Source organism: Protopterus annectens, chromosome 3.part1, assembly GCF_019279795.1.
Source record: "Protopterus annectens isolate FY-2018-M chromosome 3.part1, PAN1.0, whole genome shotgun sequence".
Classification (NCBI taxonomy): domain Eukaryota; kingdom Metazoa; phylum Chordata; order Ceratodontiformes; family Protopteridae; genus Protopterus; species Protopterus annectens.
Genome location: NC_056732.1, coordinates 84,310,981 through 84,338,324, shown reverse-complemented (window position 1 = coordinate 84,338,324; position 27,344 = coordinate 84,310,981). Strand labels below are relative to the sequence as shown.

At 39.2% G+C, this 27,344-nt stretch overlaps 1 protein-coding gene across 2 annotated transcripts in view; it reads left to right on the top strand.

Annotated features, from left to right (window-relative positions):
- Positions 1-27,344, top strand: part of LOC122798011 (fer-1-like protein 6) — a 1,810,759-nt gene that overhangs the window by 434,173 nt on the left and 1,349,242 nt on the right. For both annotated transcript variants that reach the window (XM_044066595.1, XM_044066597.1), the window contains exon 9: positions 17,217-17,403. In XM_044066595.1, the coding sequence (XP_043922530.1) occupies positions 17,217-17,403 (187 nt within the window). The remainder of the gene's footprint in view (positions 1-17,216; positions 17,404-27,344) is intronic.

Below are 27,344 nucleotides of genomic sequence, written 5' to 3'. Positions count from 1 at the left end.
GAATTGTGTTTTCATTGAATTGAGCTTTCAGTGATTTGTGCACAGTCATTTGAGTTTCAGTGAAATGTGCGTTCAGTGAATAGTCCTAGACCCATACATATATATATATATATATATATATATATATATATATATATATATATTTACTATCAAAATGTGGTGCGGCAGTTACACGAAACTTGGATGGTCAAAAGTATGGTTCCAAGTTTCCATAACACCAATCGGTAAATGTTCGAATCCACCTTAGTGAATGCTAGTGTGTATTTACTCATATGAGGTCGACGTACTGACTGGAGATTGCACTACAGTGGGGATCAGGAAATTTACCCTTTGCCTTACTGTAGCATGATCTCGGAGTTTGTAAATATAATATGCAGGGGTGTGGGGGGCTTGTCCTCCTGCAAAACATTAGCAGAAAATCACTGGAATTCAAGGTAACCTGGGTAATGTCGATAATATCGAAGTGCGAATTATTGACATTACCCCTGTTGTCATTTTGATTAAATAACTTTTTTATTTTTGACATTTATTTTTGACTAAGTAATTACTCACAGAACTGTGATTCCTGATTTTGATACTAAATATATATATATATATATATATATATATATATATATATATATATATATATTTTTTTTTTTTTAAGTGATAGAGGATGTTCAATGATAAAAACTTTAATGAATGTAGATGCTATAGCAGTGGCAGTCAAAATAACTGGGACAGTAGCTTAGATATGTTTTTTATCACACACTGATATAGGGCCCTAAAGTGAAAATAAAAATATTATACATCAGTCTGCATTATTTATAAACTAATGGAAAATTCAATACTTAAATTCATGACTGTGTAAGTGAAAAAGATAAATAGCATTGAGCTCATACTGATATGTTTACAACATTAACATTTCTAGAGAAATACATGCTAATTATTCTGTAATAATGTTGGTACAGATAATAAATTAATACAGGTATATGCAACTATAACAGCTTTCATGTATGCATTTGACATGTGTTTCTTAGAAATTCAGTTAAAAAATTCAGCAACATAGGCCTTCATGTTTTCTGTCTAATGGGTTTCTGGTTAGCAGCAAAGCAGTACATATAATTTGGAATAAAACAAATGTGCAAATAAATAGAATCATCTGAGGGCATAGGCATTATGAGTTTTTTTTTATATCTCATACATGATTATGTTTGACTCCATACAATATGCAGGTTATGCCAATGACTTCAAGATGAATAAAATAATAACAAAAAAGAAAAGTATATGGAAGAATTGCAGAAGTCAATGAATGAGTGTAAGTTACAAGGAAAAGGGCATAATGCTAAAATAAACACTGAAAATGTTAAAATTATGCCGTGCAAAATCAATAAAATATAACAAATCAAGGTATCATCTTGAAAAGCATCTGTTTTAGGGTGCAAAAGTCCAGCTTTCAAGACAGGTATGACATTATCTTTATCTAAGAGAGCTCATTGCTCAGTCTTTCCCCAACAAGCCCCTCAAATAATTGGGCGAAGCTGCTACTATTTCTAAGGATTCCTTTAGAAACTTCAGGAAGGGTAACTTTTGCTTATCTTGCTTTAACCCTTTGGAATTGGATATATATTTCCTTTTAAATTCTGGTGAGTAAAAGATTAGGCAGGAAATAGGAACTGAACAAAGCAAAGCATAAAGCATCAAACTATTCTGTTGTAGATATAGAAGCATAAAAGAAAATTATTTCTAAGGCTGCATGAAAGCATAAGATTAAACTGTGCAGTGAAGCTAGCTATGATCTGCACAGAAGGAAAACCAGAACCAGATATGAAATTATTAAAAGAATGAGAGTCAAGATTTAAAGATCATTGAGTATCAGCTATTAGATGGTACTTTAAATGGTGGTTAGTACATGGAATTTATTTTCTGAAGTTAAGATGTATGAGTATTTAAAAAGAAACTTCTTAAATATATGTTTATAAGATATTATGAAATACAGCGAGGCAAACATTATGGGATGTTTTCTCTACCCAAGTGGTTTTTTTTTACATTGTTTTAGACAATGGGAGCAAGGCATTTCTAGGGTCATGTGAAGATGCAGGTACACTGTTGTTCAGTTGTTGTTGTGTCTTTCGGCTTTTCCCGGTTAGGGGTCCCCACAGCGGGACTCTGGTCCGCTAATGACTGGCAGCAGATTTTTACATGCCGAGTTGCCAGCTGTGACGCACAACCTTCAACGAAGGTACGCCCATTCACGCATGTCTCTACACAGAAGACGCTTTAGCTGAGAATTGAACAGGACAATGTCTTACTGTGAGGCGACAACGCTACCGCAGCACCACCACGCAGTAGTTATATAATGCTAATTAATTTTATTAATCAGACTTTTAGTTTCCCACTAAAGTAGTAGAAATGTTTGATACTATTCCATATGGACTTCTTCAGAACACTGATGCGGACATTTTTCAGAAGAGAAACATCTTAGGAGTCTTAAAGATTTTCATAGTTTTCTGGTATTGTACATTGGCGGTGTAATCCACTATCAGTTTGTTAAATGTTCTGTTAATTTCACATTGGTGTACATCACAGTTCAGCATGCACTATCTACTAAATGACACAAGATGAAGCTCTGAAGGTGCTGAATGCATTTTCAGATTACAGAGCTTATTCTCAATGCTAGTTATATCAGGATTTTCTAGAGTGGTATTGAAATGCCAAATTGTCAGCTTCTGTTAAATATTTGATGGCCCGTGTATCTAATTAATGTTATGAACTTGTCTAATAACAAAGCATTCTGAAAAAAAGACAGCTACAGAATATTTCAGAAACTTCATTATGTACTGGTATGCTTAACTTCTCACCTTCAGAAATTGATAGAAATTACATTAGTGTCATTTTGGTGGAGATAACCAAATCCCCTTCCCAAAGGCAACCTACAGGCATATGGAATTCAAGAAACAGTGAAGCCAAGGAACCACAGACATTCCCATACTAACTCCTGGGTTCAGCAAGCCCTGAACGGTGTGCAGGAGCTCCAGCAGGCAATATGTCTGCCGTGTGATCCAGGAATAAGCTGTAGGGACGTGCACATGCGCTCCTGTACTAGTCCTGCATGGACTCAGCCCCTGTATGCAAATTACCCCATTTACAGGAGAAATCAATGCAAATGAGGTGAATTGGTGATCCAGGAAGCTAGTAACCAGCTGTACAGGACTAGTGTAATCTGTAGAAATGTACTCCACTAGTAACAGAGTACATTTCTGTAAACTACAAAATGGAGCCATGACAGCTCCAAATAAAGGGTGGATATTATGTAGAAAGCATGCCAATGGCCAAATATAAGGCCACTGGCATGGAAAACAGTTGCAAAAATTTAAAAAATCAACTTTTATTTTTTTTAGCCACTCTCAGCTGTTTAAGCTTAGGGCGGCGGCGTGCAAACAGAATCGGGTGGAAAATAAGAAAAAATACTAAAATAAGCATTCTAACCAAAATCACTATTTTGCCAGTATACTCAATGGCAGGCAGACAACAACATGGCTAGTGAATAGTGGTTGCTAAGAGGGGAGGCTCAGTGTGGGACATGTAACTATGCATCAGCAGGCAATCCTATGCAAATGAGGGGAATGATACTGAATCCCAGATTTCCCCTGCATGGTAGTCAGCACCCAGCAGTGTAAGAGCAGGAATAGCTTGGTGCAGACCTAGGAGTTAGCTGACATCATAGGGGGGTGTGTCAGGCATACTGTAAGAGGACTGGAGCCCTGTGGCTTGGGTTTGCCCTTAGCTTAGCAGAGCTAAGCAAGGGAGAATGTCTGAGGCTGTCTAGCACTCTTTACATTGCCTAAGCGAATGTGTGCACCGCTCAGCAGGTTTTAAAGGAAAAAAAAGTAAACCAGGAAATAGCAGCTCTGTGCACATTTGAGCTCTGGGTTTGTGCAGCACACCCCTGGGCTTAAACAGGAAGGCAATGAGAAGGGAAAACAGCAGTAGGAAGGTAATCAAGGAGAACTAGCTTAGCTGGCAGGTGAAATGTATCAGAAACAGCTAATTACACAGGCAGCAGCCCAGCCCAGCACACCACTATAAACTATGCAAACACTTATCCCTCTGTTTTTTTTTCACATACTCTACACCACATGTGGAAGAGGCTGAAGGTGGTTAGGATGTGAATGCTGTCAACCAACCCACAGTGAGGAGACGGAGATGAGTGTACAGACCCAGGGTAACCTACCAGGGGCTACATGAGCTGGAGATAGTGAAGTGCTATAGGGTGAACAGGGACCTCCTACAGCAAATTGTTGAGCTGTGCCGACCATGCCTCACACAGAACTAACAGAGGGGGACCCATCCCAGTGGATACCAAGGTATGTGTAGGCCTAAGAATATTAGCTACAGGTACCTTCCAAAGGCCAACTGAGGATATCATGGGGATCTGACAGGCATCAGCATCCAGGGTACTCCACCAGTTCCTAGATGCCATGTCAGCACATGCCAGTGAGCATGTATATTTCCTCAACAACCGTGAGGCGTTGGCCAGCAATATGCATCTCTTCCACCAAATAACAGAATACCCTGAGGTAGTGGGTACTATAGACTGCACACACATACACATCAAAGCACCACCCGGTGAGAGGGTAGGGTCTATATCAACCTCAAGGGCTTCCCTTCCATCAACCGCCACATCATGTGCGATGCCCAGGGCATAATAATGAATGTGTGTGCTGGCTGCCCTGAAAGCTATCATAATTCCCACATCTGGCATCTGACTCATCTGTACCAGAGATTTGCCAATGGGGACATCCCTTGCGGTCACCTAGTGGGGGATGTCGGTTACGCACTGGAGTCATGACTGATAACACTCATCAGAAATGCACACACACCCAAACAAGAACTCCATAATGAGGCACAGAATTATAATAGGGCATGTGTTTGGGATGCTCAAGTCATGGTTCCGGTGCTTGGACACATCCGGTGGAGCCTTGTAGTACTCACCAGCTACATGTACTCAAATTGTCATCATATGTGCCATGTTACACAATATGATCCTGCAGAAAGAGCTGCAGCAGGAACAGCACGGGGCAGAGCAACACAGCCCCCCACCATTGCCAAGGCCTGCACAGGCACAGAGTGACTCAGAGGAGGAATAATCTGAGCCTGCCCTAGTACGCAGAAGGAGGCATGCCCAGTATGCCCTGGCATTGGCAAAGAGGCAATGCATAGCACCTACACTGGCACAGGAGGGACCCAGGGAATGGCACCTCTCTCTGACTCGCACATACAGTAAATGGGATGCCAAACATGACATTACCAGTGCTCAACCATGTGTAGGGAGTGTACTATGTGCATCCAACATAGGCAGCCCTCCAGCACCACCCTCAACACTGGCAGACCCACAAGGTAAGTCATTTAACTTATCAATTGCCGAATGTAGTAGTATGTATTGTTACCTGTATCTATGGTATGGATGTGAGCATGAAGATAATTGGCTGGCTGAATGGGATGTCAGCAGATAGTAGACACCTATAGTGGCATCATGAGATCTGTAACAAATACTGGATTTACCATAGTAGCCAGTACTACACATGGTGACAAGACCCACTGCAGGAAATGTATTGGGCTACACGTGTGTTCATATGACACACATATGCTAGTCAGGGAGGTTCACATACCCAACAACAGTCACAGTCAGTAGGACAGATGTAGACAAACACAAACAAAGGCTGTGCTAAGGCCTCTGAATGATACCTATAGGTAACCTCCCCCCCTAGGCCTCCACAGACTGACTACATCAGGTCAGGCAGTGGGATGTTAGTTCTGAAGGGTAGGAAGTCAGAAACTAATATGTAGGTCAAGCAAACATAAGACCTGTAGTATACTGATATGCCACTAGTCAGCATGATAGGTTAGAAAACAGAATGAAATGGGGTACCTGACATACCAGTACAGTCAGAGCAAATGTGTACAAGTGTCAGGTGTGCCCCCCCATAATCCTGTGTAGCAATGTAGAAACAGTCAGCTGTGCCCCTCAGTCCTGTGATTAAAGTAGAAACAGTCAGGTGTGCCCCCACAATCCTGTGATTAAAGTAGAAACAGTCAGGTGTGCCCCCCCAATCCTGTGTATAAATGTAGAAACAGTCAGGTGTGCCCCCCAATCCTGTGTAGAAATGTAGAAACAGTCAGGTGTGCCCCCCAATCCTACATAGAAATGTAGTAACAGTCAGGTGTGCCACCCAATCCTATTTAGAAATGTAGTAACAGTCGGGTGTGCCCCCCCAATCCGATGTAGACATATAGTAACATGTATTTGTAGGTATAATACCAGTGGAGCACAGATGACCAGAGGTGGCCGAGGTAGCAGGATAGATTGTATGATTTGTACAATATGCAGGTATGTCTTTGCTAGGTTGGTGTGTGTTACATATTGTGTGAGAGTGGTCAGTATGTATGCATGTTGAGGTTTGACCTGGTGGCCATTGCCCACTACTGCCGATGACAGGGTCAAGTCCTCACAACTGCAGTGCCAAAGACAATTCCCCCCAGTATAACACATGCTAGCAGTAAGCCATTGTAAATGTATGGTGGTAATATGTGTCACCATCTGAAAGAGTGACATGGCATGGCTGTTGGACTAGATATACAAGCAGTACACAGGGGAAAGTACCCCAGACATACAGTATATAATATGTAACTGTGAAATGAGCACACCGTTGGAATTGTACATGCAGGTATGCATCACATTATCTGGGCCTGTAGTAGGGAATACCAGTGTTGTCTGCCCAAACACTTGCAGATCACATAGGTGATAGGACTGATGTATTGGGAAACAGCTGATGTACCTGCACATGCCAGCATAACTGGAATGCCCCATGCATATCTGTGAGTCAGATGCAAGTAGTGTCCATAGCACACATGCACCCAGCTCACCCAAACACCACCCACAGGTACCTCTCTAGTAATATCCCTGCTGTTGGGAATGGGTACAATATGACCCCCACCTGTATATGGCAATGGCAAAAGAATGCAGCATGCAGTGCAGGTGTCCCATGCAGGTGTGTCCCTAGCTGTAGGTAGCACCCTGCCAGCATCCACACCACCTGATCAATACTGATAGAAAGTATTGGCATGAACACCTAGCACACCTACCCTGTCACCCCAGGGTAATATACTGTATGGCGGTCTGGGACTGTAGGACTGACAGAATGCAATGGCCTGCCACAGCTGGCCTGCATCACCACCAAATGGCCTGCAGGCCTCTGACAAAGGCCTGTGTCTCACACGTACTGCCAATGCATGTTATGTCATGGACACCCAAATAACATAACACATGCCACATAAGCCATATGCAAGGCCATGTGGACAAACCACAGTAACTTGTCCACCATGTCCCACTGCATGAACTGTGGACCAACACCAAAACACAGCTGTGATGAGGTAATAACCTTAGGGAAAGTATCAGAGAATGTATGCATAATGTATGGAAGAGGATAAAATAATAGAGGGGGTGGGAGCATGGGCAGCATGGAATGTGCAGAGTCCGGCACACAGCTGGGTGCACACACTATCCCTGGCTGCAAACACATAAATGGGTGGCTACAAACCTGCCCATACACCACATTAGGGGTAATGTCCTGACTTATGACCTCTGCCTCTGGGTAACCTGTGTGAATCTGTACAGCTGTGAGGTATTGCCACAGCAAGATAAGGACATACTGTCATGTCAATGGATGTACAAGTATGGGATCCTCTGCCAGCATTGTACCAAGGTGCTGAACCAGATACACAGACCCAGAAGCAAGTGGCTACAGCTACCCCTCCAGAATGGCATACCTTTCCATGAATATGTAGGCGTTTGCCCACAATAGCGGACACAGCTGCATTCACCCTTGTTCCCCAGAACATCACTATGAGCAAGAATGCCCATCTGACAGTATTTGAGAACATAAAACATCACAGTGTATAACAGTACACGTCTGAATATCTCTGCTAACACCAGTACCATGTAGCAGAACCAGCACAGACACAATCACCTACAGTACACACTATCCCTTGCATAATTTGACCCCATATTACCAAATGATCTATGGATACTCTGCAGAAATAGTTTGCTACCTGTAGGTGTACAACACAAAGGTCTGCACTGGAATACAAACTACCTGGAATGGATCCACATATTCAATACAGAAAGGGATACTGGGCATGCTCACACACTTAAACAAATGAAGCCCAGGTATGCCAAAAACAGTGGTTCATACATATCTGACAGTTGCAGATGTTAGTGCATACACTCCTCAGTATGCACCAGTCATGCTTTGTACACACATTGGATAGGAATACAGACATATATCCAAGGACAACACACTATAAAATGCTAAAAGTAGACATACATAGATGTGTGGAAGAGAGTGGCTGTGACAAAGAGCCAACCAGCATGAGGTCTGTCCCACCCAGCACAAAGCCAAATGGCTACAACCATATGATGTGTAAATGTAACTCACTGAAGAAATTAGCCACTGGTATCCATCAGCATTACAGACTATGTGGTGCAAGTGCTTGCTGTGCAACATGACTGTACAAGGCAGTAGTCATCTAGCAGCTGTATACATGTACCTGTGGAATATAACCCTGTGTGTGCCTACATGTGATGTGTCAACCTCTAGATGAATGGGCTGTGGCCCATGCACACACACTGCCCTCCCCATAGCCCTACTATGACAAGCCTGCTGATGTCATCCACTTTAAAAAACACTTTGGGGAATGGAGTAGCCCAGTAATCTCTTTGGTGTGTCCTATAACTGCATAATGCTGTAGTTTGATAAACTAGTTAGGTAGGAGTTCTAATCCCATACATGGCAACTGTGTGTGTGTGTGTGTGTGTGTGTGTGTGTGTGTGTGTGTGTGTGTGTGTGTCTGTGTGTCGGTGTAGGGAGCAATGCTTCTTAGGCTAGTCACACTCACTACAATTCAAATGCCCTACTTTGGCAAGGCTGCTGATGTCATTCACTGTGATATACACCTTTGGGAAAGGTGTACCCAATAATCTCTGGGGCGCGTCCAATAACTGTGTAATGCTGTAGTGTAATAAACTAGTTAGATAGGAGTTCTAATCCCAGACATGACAACTGTGTGTGTGTGTGTGTGTGTGTGTGTGTGTGTGTGTGTGTGTGTGTGTGTGTGTGTGTGTGTGTGTGTGTGTGTGTGTGCGTGTGTGTATGTGTGTGTCGCTGTCTGTGTAGGGAGCAATGCATTTTAGGCTAGTCACACTCACTACAACTCAAATGCCATACTTTGGCAAGCCTGCTGATGTCATTCCCTGTGAAATACACCTTTGGGGAAGGAGTACTCCAGTAATCTCCATGGCATGTCCTGTAACTACATAATTCTGTAATGTAATAAACTAGCTGGGTAGGAGTTCTAATCCCAGACATGCCAGGTGTGTCTGTGTGTGTGTGTGTGTGTGTGTGTGTGTGTGTGTGTGTGTGTGTGTGTGTGTGTGTGTGTCTGTGTGTCGGTGTGTCTGTCTGTGTGTCGGTGTGTCAGTGTGTCGGTGTGTCAGTGTGTTTGTGTGTCAGTGTGTCAATGTGTCAGATTGGAGGTGTGTCGGTGTGTCTGTGTGGAGGTATGTTGGTGTGGAGGTGTGTCTGTGTGGAGTTGTTTCGGTGTGGAGGTGTGTCTGTGTGGGGGTGTGTCTGTGTGTCTGTATGGAGGTGTGTCTGTGTGTCTGTATGGAGGTTTGTCTGTGTGTCTGTGTGGAGGTGTGTCTGTGTGGAGATGTGTCTGTGTGTCTGTGTGGAGGTGTGTCTGTGTGGAGGTGTGTCTGTTTGAAGGTGTGTCTGTGTGGAGGTGTGTCTGTGTGTCTGTGTGGAGGTCTCTGTGTCAGTGTGTCTGTGTGGAGGTGTCTGTGTTTGTCATTCGTGTCTGTGTGGAGGTGTCTGTGTTTGTCATTCATGTCTGTGTGGAGGTGGCTGTGTGTCTGTGTTTATCATTCATGTCTGTGTGGAGGTGGCTGTGTGTCTGTGTTTGTCATTCGTGTCCTGTGTGGAGGTGTCTGTGTGTCTGTGTTTGTCATTCGTGTCCTGCGTGGAGGTGGCTGTGTGTCTGTGTTTGTCATTACTGTCCTGCGTGGAGGTGGCTGTGTGTCTGTGTTTGTCATTCGTGTCCTGTGTGGAGGTGGCTGTGTGTTTGTGTTTGTTATTCGTGTCCTGTGTGGAGGTGGCTGTGTGTCTGTGTTTGTCATTTGTGTCCTGTGTGGAGGTGGCTGTGTGTCTGTGTTTGTCATTCGTGTCCTGTGTGGAGGTGGCTGTGAGTCTGTCTTTGCCACTCGTGTCCTGTGTGGGGGTGGCTGTGTGTCTATGTTTGTCATTCGTGTCCTGTGTGGAGTTGGCTGTGAGTGTGTAACAACCGGACTCATTGTGAAGTGGGATTTGCAAATTTCTTATCCAGTGGCCCTATTATATGTCACAATGTCCACCTTACAAGGATAACAGATGTGAAATCGCCGAGAGACTGGGGTGCCAATCCATACCCCTACATGTAACATCAAGACCTGGTGAACAAAGTTAGCAACTCTTGTATTACCCAGAGAGCACTCTCAACCAATGTATCATACACAAACACACTTGCCTAGGCAACAACCGCTATGTTGGTAGTACCCTGCATATTGCCCACAGATAGTAACCATGGTGTGATTGCAGTGGACACAGAGGGCATGGCACCCTGTCCATCAGTACAATAGGCACATACATGCAGACAGTGTGCCTTCACTATGTTCCCCACTGGACACCTGCAACACCTGTGGTGCCATTAAATGTGTCCCACAAAAGACATACCTTGCCTTAAACACATGCCCTGTATGGACAGATGCCACTGACACCAGGGAATACCTGTATCATGCTATCAATGTAGGTGCAGAGTCAACCTGCTGTCCATTACCAGTTCCCACCACATGAGGCCAGGACTGGCACATCTGATGATAACAATCTATGTACACAACATGGGCCAGACACCCAAGGTACAGTTCCTCATGTCACTGTACATGCATGTGGGATGTGTACACATCCCAGACACCGTCCATGTCATGGAATAAAGAACACACACATGGCAAGCAATGCACAGCAATGGCCACACACAATAGTTACCCAGGTGACTGGATGGTGAATACAATACCCAACTGTGTGGGCCAATCCAGACACTACACCCCTGAGCCACACTGCACACCATTGTCATGTGGCCTGATGCCAAGGTATAACCATCACCTAGCCTTGTTTAGCCTCCTGGAAGAGTCAACCACTACACACCCGTAAAGCAATGCACCCATGCATTTCAGTACTGGCACCCTGTGTCTGTGTGTGTGGTGTATGATGCTTTTGACCACATTCACACTCACTACAATCCCCATTATCATAGTGAAGCATGCTGTCTGATGTCAGACACCTCCACATACCCTTTGCTCATATAACCTCCGAATAACCCCTGTGGTGCATGTGATACCTGCACAGTACTGTATTGTGGCAAACTAACTAGTAAGGAGGTATATTCCTGACCCTGCCAAATGTATCAATGTGTGTGGGTCCCTGAGAGAGTGTTGCTGTATTGACACTGACACCTGTTTATGCGGACAGGCTAATGTACTACACCTACCGTATCGTTCCATATCACTGTTGCAGATGTCACTCACCATCACATATATGTTTGGAGAGCTTCTCAATATGTAAGCTATGTGATGCATCCAATAACTGCACAGACATGTGATAGCAATACATAGTCAGTCAGGGGTTTGTTACCCTGTACTGGTAGGTGTGTGACACAAACCTGCTTAGGTTTTACTCTCCCACCCCTTCCTGATTTATCTTTGTCTCTGTCTGCCTCTCTCACTCCCTCTCTGGTGGATGTGGAGACTTACACCTGCTTTGCTTAGGCAGCATTATGTGTTTTGTAAGTGATGCTCCTGATCAGCTGATGACCTCTGCATGAACTGCAGCCCTCCTCTAGCTGATTGCATGTGGAACAGCTGTGATAACATTCCCATAGCTTATTGCATGGAAACACACTCCAATATCTAGGGACATCATGTTGGTGTTGGACCTTTTTATTCACTGTGAGCAGGACCTAGATCTGTTGTTTGGCAAACAGCATCACCGATGGATTGGGGATTTACCTCTAAAAACATACACTGTGGAAACAGGCCAACACACAGGATGGGGATGTGCCTGACATGACTACAGAATGTAAGTGTTGCTATTCTGCATTTGGAGAAATGTTGGTTTAACATGGTGCATGTGGATATGGCTGGTTTACATGTTTTAATACCTGTCATGACAATGCTATGTATTTGAGGAAACCCCCATCTGAGGGATCATCTGCAGACTGGGCAGTGTGTGGTGCCTTTTCTTTCTTGTGTTACTCACAGAGCACCTATCTGTAAACTGCAGAAGCATAGTGTGAGGATTGCAGTCAGTACATGGTGGCAGACATGAGAGTTACTGACTTCATATCCCTCATAGGACATATGTCACAACAAACCCTGTTACAACAGTAAATGTATGAGGTTATCACAGCAACATGTCAATACTGGGCCTGTGTTTGTGCCTCCAGCCACAACTCTGTCAACCTTTGTACATATGTTATGCACTAAGAGGTGCATATGTTCTGTACACCATAATTTATTGACATCATATCTGATAACAAGTCAGTGAGATATCAGACTGCTACACATGTTATGTATAGTAGAGGTTATATTTGAGGACATAACCTGGGAGTTCTGTGGTTGTGTGTACAGTACTGAGGTCTGTGTACTTATGGTGATTGTCGACAGTGTGTATACTGTGAATATGTACCTTGGCCTGTGTACAGACTGTGGTAGATGTCATTGTTCTTAGTCCCGTTCTATCTGATGTTACATGCTGCTCCACTGTATGTTACCCTATTGGCTTACATGTTTGTAGGGCCAAACACACACATGTCCCAGACCACAGACAGGCATCGGATCACACTGTGTAGTGGCCCAGTATATGTAGGGTTAGTGTGTGAGTGGCACATATGAGGATGGTGTTGATCAGATAGTCCATATACTATAATATTATGCTAGCTACCATATGTGGCTGTGGCTGTGTTCACATTGGTTGTGGTTATGCACTTTCACACAGGTATCTGTTACTCTGTGCTGTGACATGCCTGTAGAGCCTGCTATATATGCAGGTACATGTGTATTCCCCTATAAAAAGTGTAGGCAAGTGTTGTGGCAGTCTGCCTGTAGCCTGCATAGTGCTTTCTTACATGCCTAGCAGCTTAGTGTAGTTACCCAGTGTGATGTTATGTCTAGATACTTGCCAGATGTACTGCTGCCAGGCCACCATAACAGTCATGTATGTCAGACACAGCAGTGGGATGCTGTACAGATGTATGTCACTAACTAGTGGGTGCTATGTGGCCATGGCACCTCTGTACCAGTGGTTAGTATGTATCAGGACAGACAGGGGTGTGTGAATGCATAACCTATGGGGGCAAATGTATACCAGTGTTTCTATGATATACCTATCTACATGGCTGTTAACATCCACATTGTCAGGCTTGGTCCACATGTCTTGCAGTAAGGGGTTCTGTGTATACCTCTGGACTGACCAGAGTGTGTCAGACTGTCCACATTTATTGGCCATATCTCTGCTGTAGTCCACAGGATCATTACTGTGCTAGCAGTGGTACTGTACTATGATGTCCTTAGGATGTCTGTCAGTGGCCAATGGTGCACATGTTAAAAGCAGATGTGACCTCCCACACACAACATGTCAGTGAAGATAACCCCTATCACAGTAGCAATAGTCTACATATATACCTGCAATACATACCTGACATCCCCTTGCACTAAGAGGTTGGGAGTATTGGGGATGACTCCACGTTTAGGACATATGGTGAACATATATGTATATATACTTATCCATATATCTATATAGATATATACACATCCAAGGGATCCCCCTTTCACCGCTTCAGGTCAGCATAGTGATGCCTGACCTGCTCACCAGTTCAGGGTATGCCAGTGGCACTGGTGAGGTCATGGGCGAGACAGTCCCAGGCTTCCGCCTTATATTGGGAACCCTGGTACTGGCCCTGCAGCAGTCTCTACTCATGGTCTTTGACGAGGAATCCTGTCATGACTCTGGACTCCTGGATGCCCCAGTGCTGCACCAGAAAGTACACTCCTTCTCCCTTTCCTGACATGGTGCCTGCAAGGGGAAGCTACAATCAGTTATGAGATGTATTCCCACCTGTTGGGTTTAAGTAGGGCCAATTTCCCGAACTTTGCTGTAATTGGACGGTTTTGAAAAGGCTAAGCTATGGGCAAACCTGCTTCCCTAAGGTTGGCGTTGTTTAAAGGGGTATACCATTGGGCAAATTGAGTTAGCTGGCCTACACATTGCTTACACCTACTAAGCTGGCCTTTGCAATGCTTAGCATTGCTTAATATTTACTTTGCATTATATTTGCTTTTTGGCATTGATTTATTATTCATTACATGTTATATATATGTCTGGTATCCTTGATTCATGTCTACGTACACAGTATGGGGTCCTTGTGTTTAATAGGGGACTTCAACACTGTATTACAATTATGCCTCACATCTGGGCTTACTTCAGTACTCCACTTCACATATTTATGTTATGTAGTAGGTTATAGAACATATGACTGTATACTGATTCCTTGCACATGTTCGGCTTGATTTTACTATAATGAGGATTTGTTTGGTGATACCTCAATCTTATGTACTGCTGTGATGGCTTGGTGGTTAACTACTGTGACTATAGTGTATAGGGTCCTGGATTCAAGACCTGCAAAGCTGTTCATTTTGTTGCTGGGTAGAACAGCGGATGTTGGATACTGAGTGATTAAGGCACTTTTAAGCACTTGTAAGTGGGTTTAAGTGGGTTTGCACGAGGCTAAGCTATGCTAACCTTTGGTGAAATATGCTTACAGAGAGTTAGCTTCCATATCGCTTAACCTGTGTGCGCATTGCTTACCCCCATGCAAGCGGGCTTAAACCCGCTTACTGGTACTTACATATGCTTACTCCCACTTACTACTGCTTAATAGTGCTTACACTTGCTTACTAGTGCTTACTCCCACTTACCACTGCAATAATTTAGATAGTAATGTCTAATAGTTCTTGTGAAGGTGGGGGATTTGGAAGCTGTATGGAGTTATCATTCATTACACATTTTACCTTTCATTTGTATCCCTGATTCCTGTGTACATATACTGTATGGGGCACATGTGATTATCTGTGGACTTTGCAACATTATGACACTAACATCTCACATCTGCATTTAATGCAGTACTCCAGTTCATAAATATATTTTATTTAGTGGGTTATGCAACTAAAAATATTGGTCATAATGTGATTTAACATGGAAAATGGAATGTGCTGCAGTGGGACTTGAACTGGGAATGATTGCTCGTAAGGTGAATCCTCCGCCCACGACACTATTGCTATACTGCTTCATTTGCATATATCTTCCTTTTTAACCTCTTCTGTCATTTAAGCTGTATTAACCATAGCTAAGCGATGAGAAAACCCGTGCACCTATGCTTAAATTTAATCTGTTTCATAAAAAAAAGTATCTTTATATTTTTCTGTTTACTATTGCTCTTGTACACGTTGGGGGATGTTACTGGGGGTAAGCGGACACCTATGAGTGGTCTCGCTCATTCTTTTAGGGCTTTCTGCTGTTCTTAATTGCAGGGGCATGTATATTCTGAGAGCTCTGCTCTCAGACATGCCCACTGCACTCTTACATGCTCCGTGTAAGATTAGGAGCTGAGGCAGCGTGTCTTCATTAATATGCATGGCACGCTGCCATCCTGCTCCTAAACGGCCACTTCTGTGAAGGACTAACCTAGTCCTGCACAGAAGAATAATAAATCCGGGGGTAAGTCTTCTTTCCAACACTGTTTTGCTTTTGCCTGTGCTGTAACATTTATAATTAACAGATGTAATTAGGGATGAGTTAATTGATTACTGAGGTCCAATGTCATATCTATAAGAAAAACCTTCGGCAGACCACCACTGCACCACAATGCAACTGTTAAAACCACAAATTTATTGAGTAAAACTGTGAAATGCAGGAATAAAAATTGGTCCAAACAATGTCATATCTGTAGATATTGTTGTGCAGAATGAACAAAACTTGCAATGTATATGCACTGAGGAAATGTCCTTAAAGAATGAGAACACAATGTTGTTAAGAAAGGACGATAACTGTCTCACAGAAAGTCATCGTTTTCAGTTCCATGTCAAGTGTCTGCCTTCCTTTGCAGACTGACACCTGCTACAAGCACAGGAAATCTTAAAAATGAAGAAACATTTTTTTTTGGGGGAGAGTGAAATAGGAAAGCCTTCTGTAACATACCCATTATATTATGCACTGTATGTTAATTATAGCTTTGTTGTTTAATAATTTTATTTCTTACATGACAATAGTCCATCATACAGTTGTTCAATATTAAAAAATGTGAACAGCAAACACTGATTTTGCAAAGACAACAATGAAAATCACAATTTATTGTAACAGTGTTAAAGCATTTCATATTTGAAGGGAGGTATCACTTCCATGCACCTCTTCACATAGGGGTCTGTGCTTCCCACTCCTGCTACATATATAAAAACTCCAAGATCTGTGTACATCAGAATGGAATGTATTTTACAACCTAATACAATCTAGGAAAAAGAATATAATATAATATAATATAATATAATATAATATAATATAATATAATATAATATAATGCAATAACACTTCAGTATGCTTCTAAATATCAAAACATGTCTGGTTTTATGTTGCAAATGGTTGTCCTTTCAAAGGCTGAAGTTTTATTTTTCCAGAATAAATTTGATCTTTCTGGGAAATAGAAACTTGGCGGTGCCAACATTAGCTCTAGGTGACACCCTGACTCCATGTGCAAATATAGGAAAAGATGCTGTGGATGGATGGATGGATGGATGGATGGATGGATGGATGGATGGATGGATGGATGGATGGATGGATGGATGGGTGTATGGACAGATGGATGGTTGGATGAGTGGATGGATGAATGAATTTTTCTAATGTAAACATCAACTAACTACTTACAGCTTACTTTTTTTAACTAGGTGTAGAGGTGACAACATAGATGCTGCATACGCAACTGCCTTAAAATAAATGCTTCATATCACTTCCTAATGAATGTGTTTTTTTTCACATCAGGAATCTTCTTCTTCCTAAGGGGTTTCCAAGTGAGAGACCATGGGCCCGATTCTATGTGAAGCTATACAGAGCAGAGGGTCTTCCAAAAATGAATTCCAGCATCATGGCCAATGTCACAAAGGCTTTCATGGGAGATAGCAAAGATCTTGTTGATCCTTATGTGGTGGTCACATTTGCTGGACAAAGGGTAATTATTGTGAATTTCAATGAAATTTTAAGTATACTACAATAATTCATTTAACTATTAATATCAATATTTTATTGATTTCTGAGGAAATCAAACATATAAAAGGCATATTCAGTTTTTGATTTAACGAATTTCTTTATTGTTGCAGAGGCTTTTATCTTCCAATTGCAATTTTTAGAAGCTTTTGCTCTTGTACTTTCAATATTTTGTTGTAAGACTCTAGCACCTTGTCATCTTGTAAGACTATTTATTTTTGATTAGGCCTTTATCTCCCTTAAATAAAAAAAAGTTTCTAAAGCCAAAGTAAACAGGGAAGGACTGGAGAAAGAGGACCCCCGTCTAACTCCCAAAGAGTGTTCAAAGTTCATTACAAATATAGCTACCAGACACCATTACCTGTACAATTCTATGGAGGTGTCATTCAAAAATGCCTTTACTCCTACTCTTCAGATGGCATGAAGCTTGACAATGACCGATGTGAAGCTAACAAATGGTGTCATTAGAGGTGGCTGTTATGTATGGTCAGGCAACCTATGGACATTTGAAGCAGCACCTACAGAGCATTTGCATATTTACTAATATAATTGCAAACACTTTATTTGGGGTTCAGTTTTAAGATGAGATCATCTTCAAGTCAAAAGCTGATCCAGAATCAGTATATATGGTAGCCTCATATACATTATATGCACCTCTATTATTTGTTTGGCCTACATTAACAGAACACTGCTACTCCTCATATTTTGTGAAGTAGATTCGATTCACTTGAGTATGTGGAGTTCAGCTGTTCTGGATGGATAAAAGTAGTAGGAGTTCATCCATACTCTGAACTTTTAATCATAATGGGATCTGTGGACCATTTACTTATTAACTGATGCAGGCCAATCTTCTTATGCAATCTACTCAATAATTAATGAATGGAACAGGAGAGCCATCAGCTTTGCTATATCAACAACCATTTATAAGTATGTAGTTCACACTTATTTTAAGATCCTGTACAGCATTTTGTATACAATTTCATTTCAGTGTAAGTATGCCCTCATCATGTAAAGTCAGATTTCTGATTCTAAAATGTGTAGTTTTTACTTTATTTATTTCATTGACTCTTTATTTAGTTAGTTTAATAAAACTGGCCAACGGGTACCAGTAAGAGTGAAAGGAAAGGTCTACAAGAGGGTAGTGAGACCAGCTATGTTGTATGGGTTGGAGACAGTGGCATTGACAAAAAGGCAGGAGTCAGAGCTGGACATGGCAGAGTTAAAGATGTTAAGATTTGCACTGGGTGTGCCGAGGGTGGACAGGATTAGGAATAAGTATATTAGAGGGTCAGCGCAGGTTGGAAGGTTTGGAGACAAAGCCAGAGAGGCAAGATTACGTTGGTTTGGACATGTGCTGAGGAGGGATGCTGAGTATATTGGGAAAAGGATGCTAAGGATGGAGCTGCCAGGTAAGAGGAAAAGAGGAAGGCCTAAGATAAGGTTTATGGATGTGGTGAGAGAGGACATGCAGGTGGTTGACATGACAGAGCACAATCCAGTGGACAGGAAGAAATGGAAACAGATGATCCTCTGCGGTGACCCCTGATGGGAGCAGCCGAAAGAGAAGAAGAATCAAATTGTATTTCTGATTACTATATGCTGAGCAACTATCCAATTACTTCCTGATTCTGTGTCATCCAGCCCCGCCTTCTGATGATGCAGTAGTTGTGAGAAAATGTTTGTAATGAGTAGGCATGTTTTCTGTAATCTGCAGCAGATTTTATTGCAAAATAAGCAGAATACAAAACAATCACACAGTCAGACAATAAATAAAAAAATCACTGCAGCTGTATTCACATGAAAGGTAAGATGGAACGGGTTATGATTCTTAGTAAAGTATACAATGATTGGTCACAGTGTAATAAAAATGTAATAAAAAGTTGCCTAACAATGGATTGATCAATTTTAGGGAAAAAACTATGGATGTGTGAAATACCTTAGTAATAACCTTACTGCACAGTGAGTTTGTATTTTATACCACAAATGCATTAGTGCTGGAAAGAAAACATTTGGAATAGTAATTTGTGCATTTGTGAAGACGAAGGTACAGTAAAGTAATCATTCCATAGGAGACAACTGTTTGCTACAATGTGATAAATAGCTGTTTGCTATAGTGTTATATACCAAGCATGATACACTTTACTAGGAATGTATTTGTAGTGCAAGGAGAGTCATGATTATACTCCAAAACTGGAAAAATGATAAACTTGTTAAGTGCTTCTCTAGGCCAAGACCTAAATTTAACAGTGATAAAGGATGCTTAAAAAGCTTGCTGATAGCACCTAAGTGCTGACTAGACTGGAGCTCTTGTTAGGGACTAGCAATGGACAGTGGCAGCCAACAAAGAACAGTAGCAGAAGGTAAGACAACATTTAAAAATCTATTCAAATGCCATTTTCCCAAATTTGCAGAATGTGTTTTCTACTAATGTTTCTAACAGCTTTTATTATTTTTTTCTACAGAATAGCACTTTATTTTACATGCTGTCCATAGCTTTCGCTGCTGTCGCTGATTGTGCAGAAAGTTCCTAATTTTGTCTCATATGTTTGCTCTTCCCTTGTAAAAGTTTTGAATTTCTGGTAAATCACTGAGGATTGCATTCAGTCAATAATGACAGGCATTAGAGTTTCATACGTCTTATTCTTCAGAAAATATATTTTGATATAAAACCTGTTGTTCTATTTACTTTTTAAGTGAATTAGAACAAAAACTGCCCCTGATTTGATCCTTTGTCCTTCTATTATTTTTGTATTTGTTGAGAATTCTTAACCAAAGAAGAACAGATGTATGCTGCTGTATGTTTAACAGTGCTGGTACTTTACCAACTTGAAATCTGGCATACTATCCTACAGTTTCTCTTTCCTTTCATTTTCCCCTGTAAATGGCAACACATGGAACAGATAAAGCTTCATGCACTTCAAAGAATTTTGATCAGGTGATCAATCATAACTTTTAATATGTGTTCTTAACATGAATGACAAAATTCAGCTCTCTAGTTTTGCTCTTTTGGAGAATTTTTCCAATACATGTTTCAAACACATAATAAGCCGATTAAGATCAGAGACCCAGTCATAATCCTCTGTATTTATTCTATTTATAAACAGAATGTTTTATAAAAAATGTAGACTGTTATTAGAATACATACGGAGATTAAGACAATATAAAAAGTTTGAAGTTAATCTAACATAGGATAAGTAATGCAGTATGCATCTAATATAAATTTAAAATTACCAGTATATGCATTATTTACAATATATGTCAGAAGTCAGTGGGAAAGCAGAAGCAGAGGAGTAAAGCAAGGTCAAATAGAGTAAAAAGAAATATTATAGGAGTTAGGATCATGGCCATTGGAGAAGTAGGAAAAGTTGGATTGTTGTACCAGGTACATTTTAAGTTCTCATCTCAATATGGTGCTTTCTTTTAGGAGTATAGAGCAAAAAAAAAAACAAGTGTATAGTGCAGGCAGACGGGCCCTCCAAAAACACAAACAATGAAATCCAAAGTAGAAGGTGGCACCAGATCACAGCTTTCCACAGTGCTCACCTATTTTGTCCTATATTGTTCTATATTGCTGCATTAAACTGAGTATGATTTTATCTGCTGTGGTCTGGTGCCTCCTTCTACTTTAGATTTCTTTTAGGAGTGTTGACAGACATTGCCAAAAGGAGGCAGTAATGGAAGACAGGCAAATTTAGTACAGAGGAGGTTAGCTCTAGGAGTTGTGACGGTGAGAGCTGTTTGTGAATAGTGCCCTAGGTTAACATATGAGATTTCTTTATGGAGTCTGGCTGGCAGAGGTGAAAATGTTTTTAAGATTTAGTAGTTTAAAGTACAAAATTCCTTTATTTATTGGTTTGTTGTCTGAGTGACTGATTGCATTGCATTCTGCATCACTTTGAACTGAAATCTGCTACAAACTACAAAAAACATGGATACTCATTATTACATCATTAAAAGGTTGGGGCAGATGATGCATATTCAGGAAGTAATTTAGCAGTTGTTCATCATTCAGAAAATACAAACAACTTTATTACACTTACTGAATATAGTTCCACTGAATTTGCTAAAATAGAATCTGCATTACACTTACTGAATATAGTTCCACTGAATTTGCTAAAACAGAATCAGCATATATTAGCATCACAAAAGCCCACTTTACTTGATTAAAGCATATACATCAAAAAAGAAACAGCAGGAAAAAAATTGCATATGATCTCTTTCAAATATTTTATTCCCTTTTAGATCATGAATTTTCATAAAACCTTCAATAGGTGATATAATGATAATAAAGATATTGTTCATTTATACACAATATGATATAAAACAAAATAATACTATAAAACAGGAAGTGTTGAAAGTAAACCAAAGATAAAACATGATAACATATATAATATGTACAATAAGTGCTATTTTAGAGTAAACACAAATGTGTTCTTATTTGACCTACTCTCCTACCACATGAGATTAGACTCATACATCCTATTGTCATTAAAGCAACAGAATTTGCCCTGATAACTAAAACACAATAAAATACTGATGTCTGCCTAGCTTAGGTTAAGATAATATCAAGGAGGAACATCCAGTATTGGAGAAAATACACACATTTATTAGGGCTCTTTGCTATCAACTTATGTGTTAATATGTACTTGATTGCCATTTGTCTGAAGCTTGTCCATGAACACTAACTCCTATCTAATCAGTTCTGAGAGCTGTATAGTCTTAACAATGAGAAGCGGGTAATCAAAATATGCAATTTTAGTTTTGGGAGATTTAGGGAGGTAATATGTAATAATGCAAATTCCCATGAGAGTGTGGATTTTCCATAACTCATCTTCTCAAGCCTAACTCTCAGTGAACACCAGACTTTATATGTACATTTACAGTTCCAGAAGATATGAATCAGATCTGTTTTCTGTAATTGGTTATGTGGGCAATTAGGGGAGACTTTTGCATTAAAATTGTTCATTATTACTGGAGTTACATAGGCATTATTAGTGATCATTAATTGGGTATAGATAAGTATTTTAAAGGGGGTTAATTTCAGTGTAGCTTTAATGGCCTGAGATTTCTGACTATCCATGTATGTAGGATTTTGTTTCAACCAATAGTTTGACATAATGATGGAAGATTGATATCTAAGCTGAATAATCAGTTTATATGAGTTTGATAACATTTGTTTTATTAAGTTGTAATAGTTTCCATAATGATTTACATGTATTGATACTACTAACATTAATTTCAAATTCCCTTGTCAGTGAAACAGTTAATTCCATAACTTGTCTTAAAATTATGGTATAGCCCCTAGGAAGCTTTAAGGAATTCCTTATATCATCCAGACAGTTATTCCTAAAAACACAGATGTCCCAAAGTTTTTTCTCTTTAATAAGAGGGAACTTCTTTAAATTTAACATGTCATTATTTAAAATAATGTTTGGGTTTAAATGTAGTGATTGCAACATGAAGAATGATTTAGTTAAATCTAGAGAATCCAACAGTTTTTGTAATCTTAATATACTGAACTTTAACGAAGCATGAATTTTGAAAGTTTTAAAACTATATTTGCTAAGGAATGGAAGGACCTTTAATATAGTCATACCAAATTTTTTGCCCAGACAATTACCATTCTTTCTTTCTCAGATCAAATTCTGGTATTTTTATAATTCTACTTGAACATATAATATCATAATATAGTCTAAAGTCAGGTAATCTCATCCCTCCATTTTCTTTCGGATTAATTAGTTTTTGGTAACTTAATTCTAATTGATTTAGAATAGCAAATAAACTTGGATAAAAGTGTATTTACTTTCTTGAATAGATTGTTTTGAATTATAATATTAGAAGCCCTGAGATGATATAACAATCTTGGAAGGATATTCATTTTAATGACTGCAACTTTTGAAAGGAAGGACAGTTTTAGTACAGTCCATCTCTGAACGTCTTGTTCAATTTCTGAAAACAATTTTAGAATATTATTCTGAAGAAAGAGGCTTTGATCATATTGGAAAGAAATCCCAATGTATTTTAAAGAATATTTAAGTTTTATTTCCTAATCCAGGAAAATGGGCCAATATGGCATGAAGGATGTAATGGGAATATAGAGGATTTAGCAGGTTTAATTTTATAATTGGAAATTTTTGAGAATCTATTAATAGAATCTAATATCTTATTCAAATCAGCATTAGCTAAGGAAAATTATATATTTAGATCACTGTAAATGTAATAAATCCAATACGCAGTTCGAATGACAATAAAACACTCAGTATTTATTAAAACAAAAAACAACCGGTAGGTGCTTTCATTCATAAAGAACTTCTTCAGACCTGGCTGTCACACATACAAAATTCACATTTATACTTTGCTCAAGTCACATGGCCCAAAACATTGGCAGTGTTTTAACCCTTTCTTGTATAACACTGCTTTAAAAGTTTCCATATCATTCATACCTGGATCTGCACTTGTGTTTAGCCTCACTTGCCAAGCATATTCTTTCCAGTTTAAATCCACTTTTGCATCCCATCTCTTGTCTGCATTTAAAGGGGGAAAAATCTTGGCTAAAATTTTTAAAAAAGATGTCCAGAGTAACAGCTACTTGGAATATAGCAGTTTACACAGTCTGAGCTTGAAAAATAATATTGTGTTTGGTCAGCTTGATAGAATAAATAGACTCACTGATGAAGATGAGTATTTTTTGGAAGAATGTGAGATGTTAAGAAAAAAAATTTTAATCAGGGGTTACCCTATTGGGGTAATAAGTGAAGCAATAGATAAAATTAAAGCTGTGAGGAAGAAAGGGACAATAAAGGATGTTGAAAGAAATAGTGAAGGAGTAGATTATAATCTGAGTTGTACATTGGAAAATTCAGTAGATATGTACAGTATTAAGCAGATCATCACAAATAATTGGAAATTTTTGAAGAATTTCCAAGAGTTAGGTGCTTTTTTATATGAGAGTCCTACTTTTGTCACAATAAGAGGGAAAAGTCTTAAGGATTTTTTAGAAACCAAAAAAATTAATATGCCTATTACTTATAATGGGATGTCAAGATGTGAAGACTGCAATTACTGCAAGTTTTTGATACTGGGGAACAAAATAGTAGTAAAGGCTCGGGACTTTACTATTACTATCAAGGGGAATTACAATTGCAAGTCTAAATTCATTGTGTATCTAGTGTTATGTAATTCTTGCAATGGATTTTACATAGAAAGAACTATACATAGCTTCCATTGCAGAATTTATGAGCACCTGAGGGCAGTTGAAAAACTGGATGTAACTAATGCCCTAGCAAGACATGTTGTTAACTGTCATAACAGAGTTAAAGTGAGTTTTAGTTTTACTGTTATTGACCACGTTTTACATTTACAATTGGAACTGTGGAGATTTATTTGGATTTTATAAATTTAGAGCATTGGCAAAGGCTGAAAAAGCAATTTTAATGTTACATAAGTGTGGAACAAGATGGTACTTTTTTAATTTATGAAAAGGAAAATAGGTTCTATATATAAATTAAAAAGATGTAGTGATAATGGGCATCCTTGTCTAGCCCCATTGCGGATGTTTATTTACTTTGAGTTTGTTCTGTTAATAAATAGTGTTGTAGTTGAGTTAGCATATAGGGTTTTATTTATATCTATAACATTTTGGCAAATTAAAATAAGGTTATACTGGAAATAAGAAACTATGATTTATTCTGTCAAAGGCTTTAGACATATCTCTTGTAAGTGCATATATTGGGTGTCTCTGATAACTGGAGAGTGTCATTATTGTGTCCAGTGTTAGTGTATTATCACAAGTTTGTCTATTTTGAATAAAGCCTGACTGCTCAGGTGAAATAACATTAGGTATTATATTCTTTAATCTACTGGCTAAAATTGCTGCTAGGATTTTTATTTCTAAATTAATGAGAGATACAGGTCTATAATTCAGGGAGCTTCTATCTTTTTTACCTTTAGGGATAGGAATTGTTTTAGAATTGTTTAAATATAGGTCTGAAATACCCTGATCTTTTATATAATTAAAGACTAGTAATAGAAGGTTTGATACCATTTATTTTAATGTCTTATAAAATTCAGCCATAAAATTGTCCAGACCAGGGGCTTTCTTTGGCTTGAGATTATTTATTGTAAACAATATTTCTTGCTTTGAAAGGGGTACTGAAAGGAAATCCTTATGGTTTGACTAATTTTTGTAAAAATCAAATTGTCTAGAAAAAGGTCCCTCTCTTGATCAGTGAAATAATACTCTTGTTGGTCATACTGTTGGGAATATATGACTTCAAAGAGTTTCACAATTACTGAATTTGTAATATTTGATTTACCAAGATAGTCTAGTTTTTTTATAGTAGGAGCCTTATTATCCACATTTATTATTCTGGCTAATATTTTTGAGGACATTTGGGCCCACTCTGTAAATTTAGCTAATGTTTTCATTTCTTGGAATGAGCATTGTTGTGCATGGAGTAAATATAGATCCTTCTGGAGATTTTTCAATTGATTTTCTAAAGTTGGATTAAAATCTCTCTGTAGTTCTTCAATCACTTTAATATTCTTTTTAAGTTGTAGTTCCTTTCTTCTGAATTTTTTTTTATGGCAAGATGCTTTTTGTATAAGTAAACCTCTAATCTGAGCTTTAGTTGCCGCCCATTGGACATCATAAGGAATTTGCAAGGAGGTTATAGTGTTTTCCAAATAATCTAATAAATAGTTTATATTCTGTATGATATCATTCTTTGTAGTAAATTTGGATTTAAAGACCAGTAATACCCCCTTAGTAACACTTTAGCAGTACTTGATCAAGTTAAACTCATTGTGATTTTTGAATGGTCCGAAAAAATATAGGTTCTATAAAATAGTTAATCTCACCTCCTAAAAATATATCCAAAATTAAGAAATGTCCAATCTGGACCATGATTTTTGGCACTGAGAATAGTAGGTATACTTAGATATGTGGGTGTTATTGATTTGAAAGTAACAGGGATCTAACAAGTTGAAATCGGTTTTCAAATCCAATAATGCAATAGAGGCTTGGGTGTTGCATGTTTTACTTTTACTAGTTCTGTCCTACATACTGTCTGCTAATTAATTCCAATTGCCCCTATAATGTAATAATTAGAAAATGAAGATAAAATGTTATATAATGACATAATAAAGCCCTGTTGCTTTGTGCAAGGCTATAAATATTAAGAAATAATAGTGTTTTTTCAAGATTAGGGTTTTTAATTGTGAAGTAGCACCATCTGATTCATAATGTAAGATTTGTTCTTTAAGTGAATTTTTAATTACAATTGCCACTCCCCTACTGATAGTTTTATTACCTGAGGCAATACTTGTTTTTATCAATTTTTTCTTCATGTCTTGATCCCAGTTATCTGGAGTCATATGAGTTTCTTGTATAAATATTATTTCTGCTACTAATTTATACAATAAATGTAATAGTAGTTTTCTTTTTTTTCTCCTGAATACCCCTGGCATTCCACAAATCAATAAGCTACATTAATAATTCACTTTTTCATACATATCAGAAAATAGAAGATACACATCTTTAATTTTTTTTCCTCACTAGTCACCCCTTTTTTATTTTCTCCCACTCCCCCTTATAAAATTCTTATAAAATTGACTTTTGAATTGTTACAGTTGTGTATTTAGACAGATTAATAAGGAGGTACTCTTATAGCACTTGACTCTCCCAACTCTAACCCTGTGCCTACCACTAACCCACTTCTCCTGGAAGAGATTTCTTGGTTACAATAGACAGTTTTTTTTTTCTTATAGACAAAGATAAGAGCTAAATGATTTTATTACCTCTATGGTTGACATAGTTTAAACCACTAAAAGCACTAACAATGTGAGCCAAAATGTGCATCCTCACTTCTAAACACCCAAAAGCTTTTTTTTTCTTATAGACAAAGA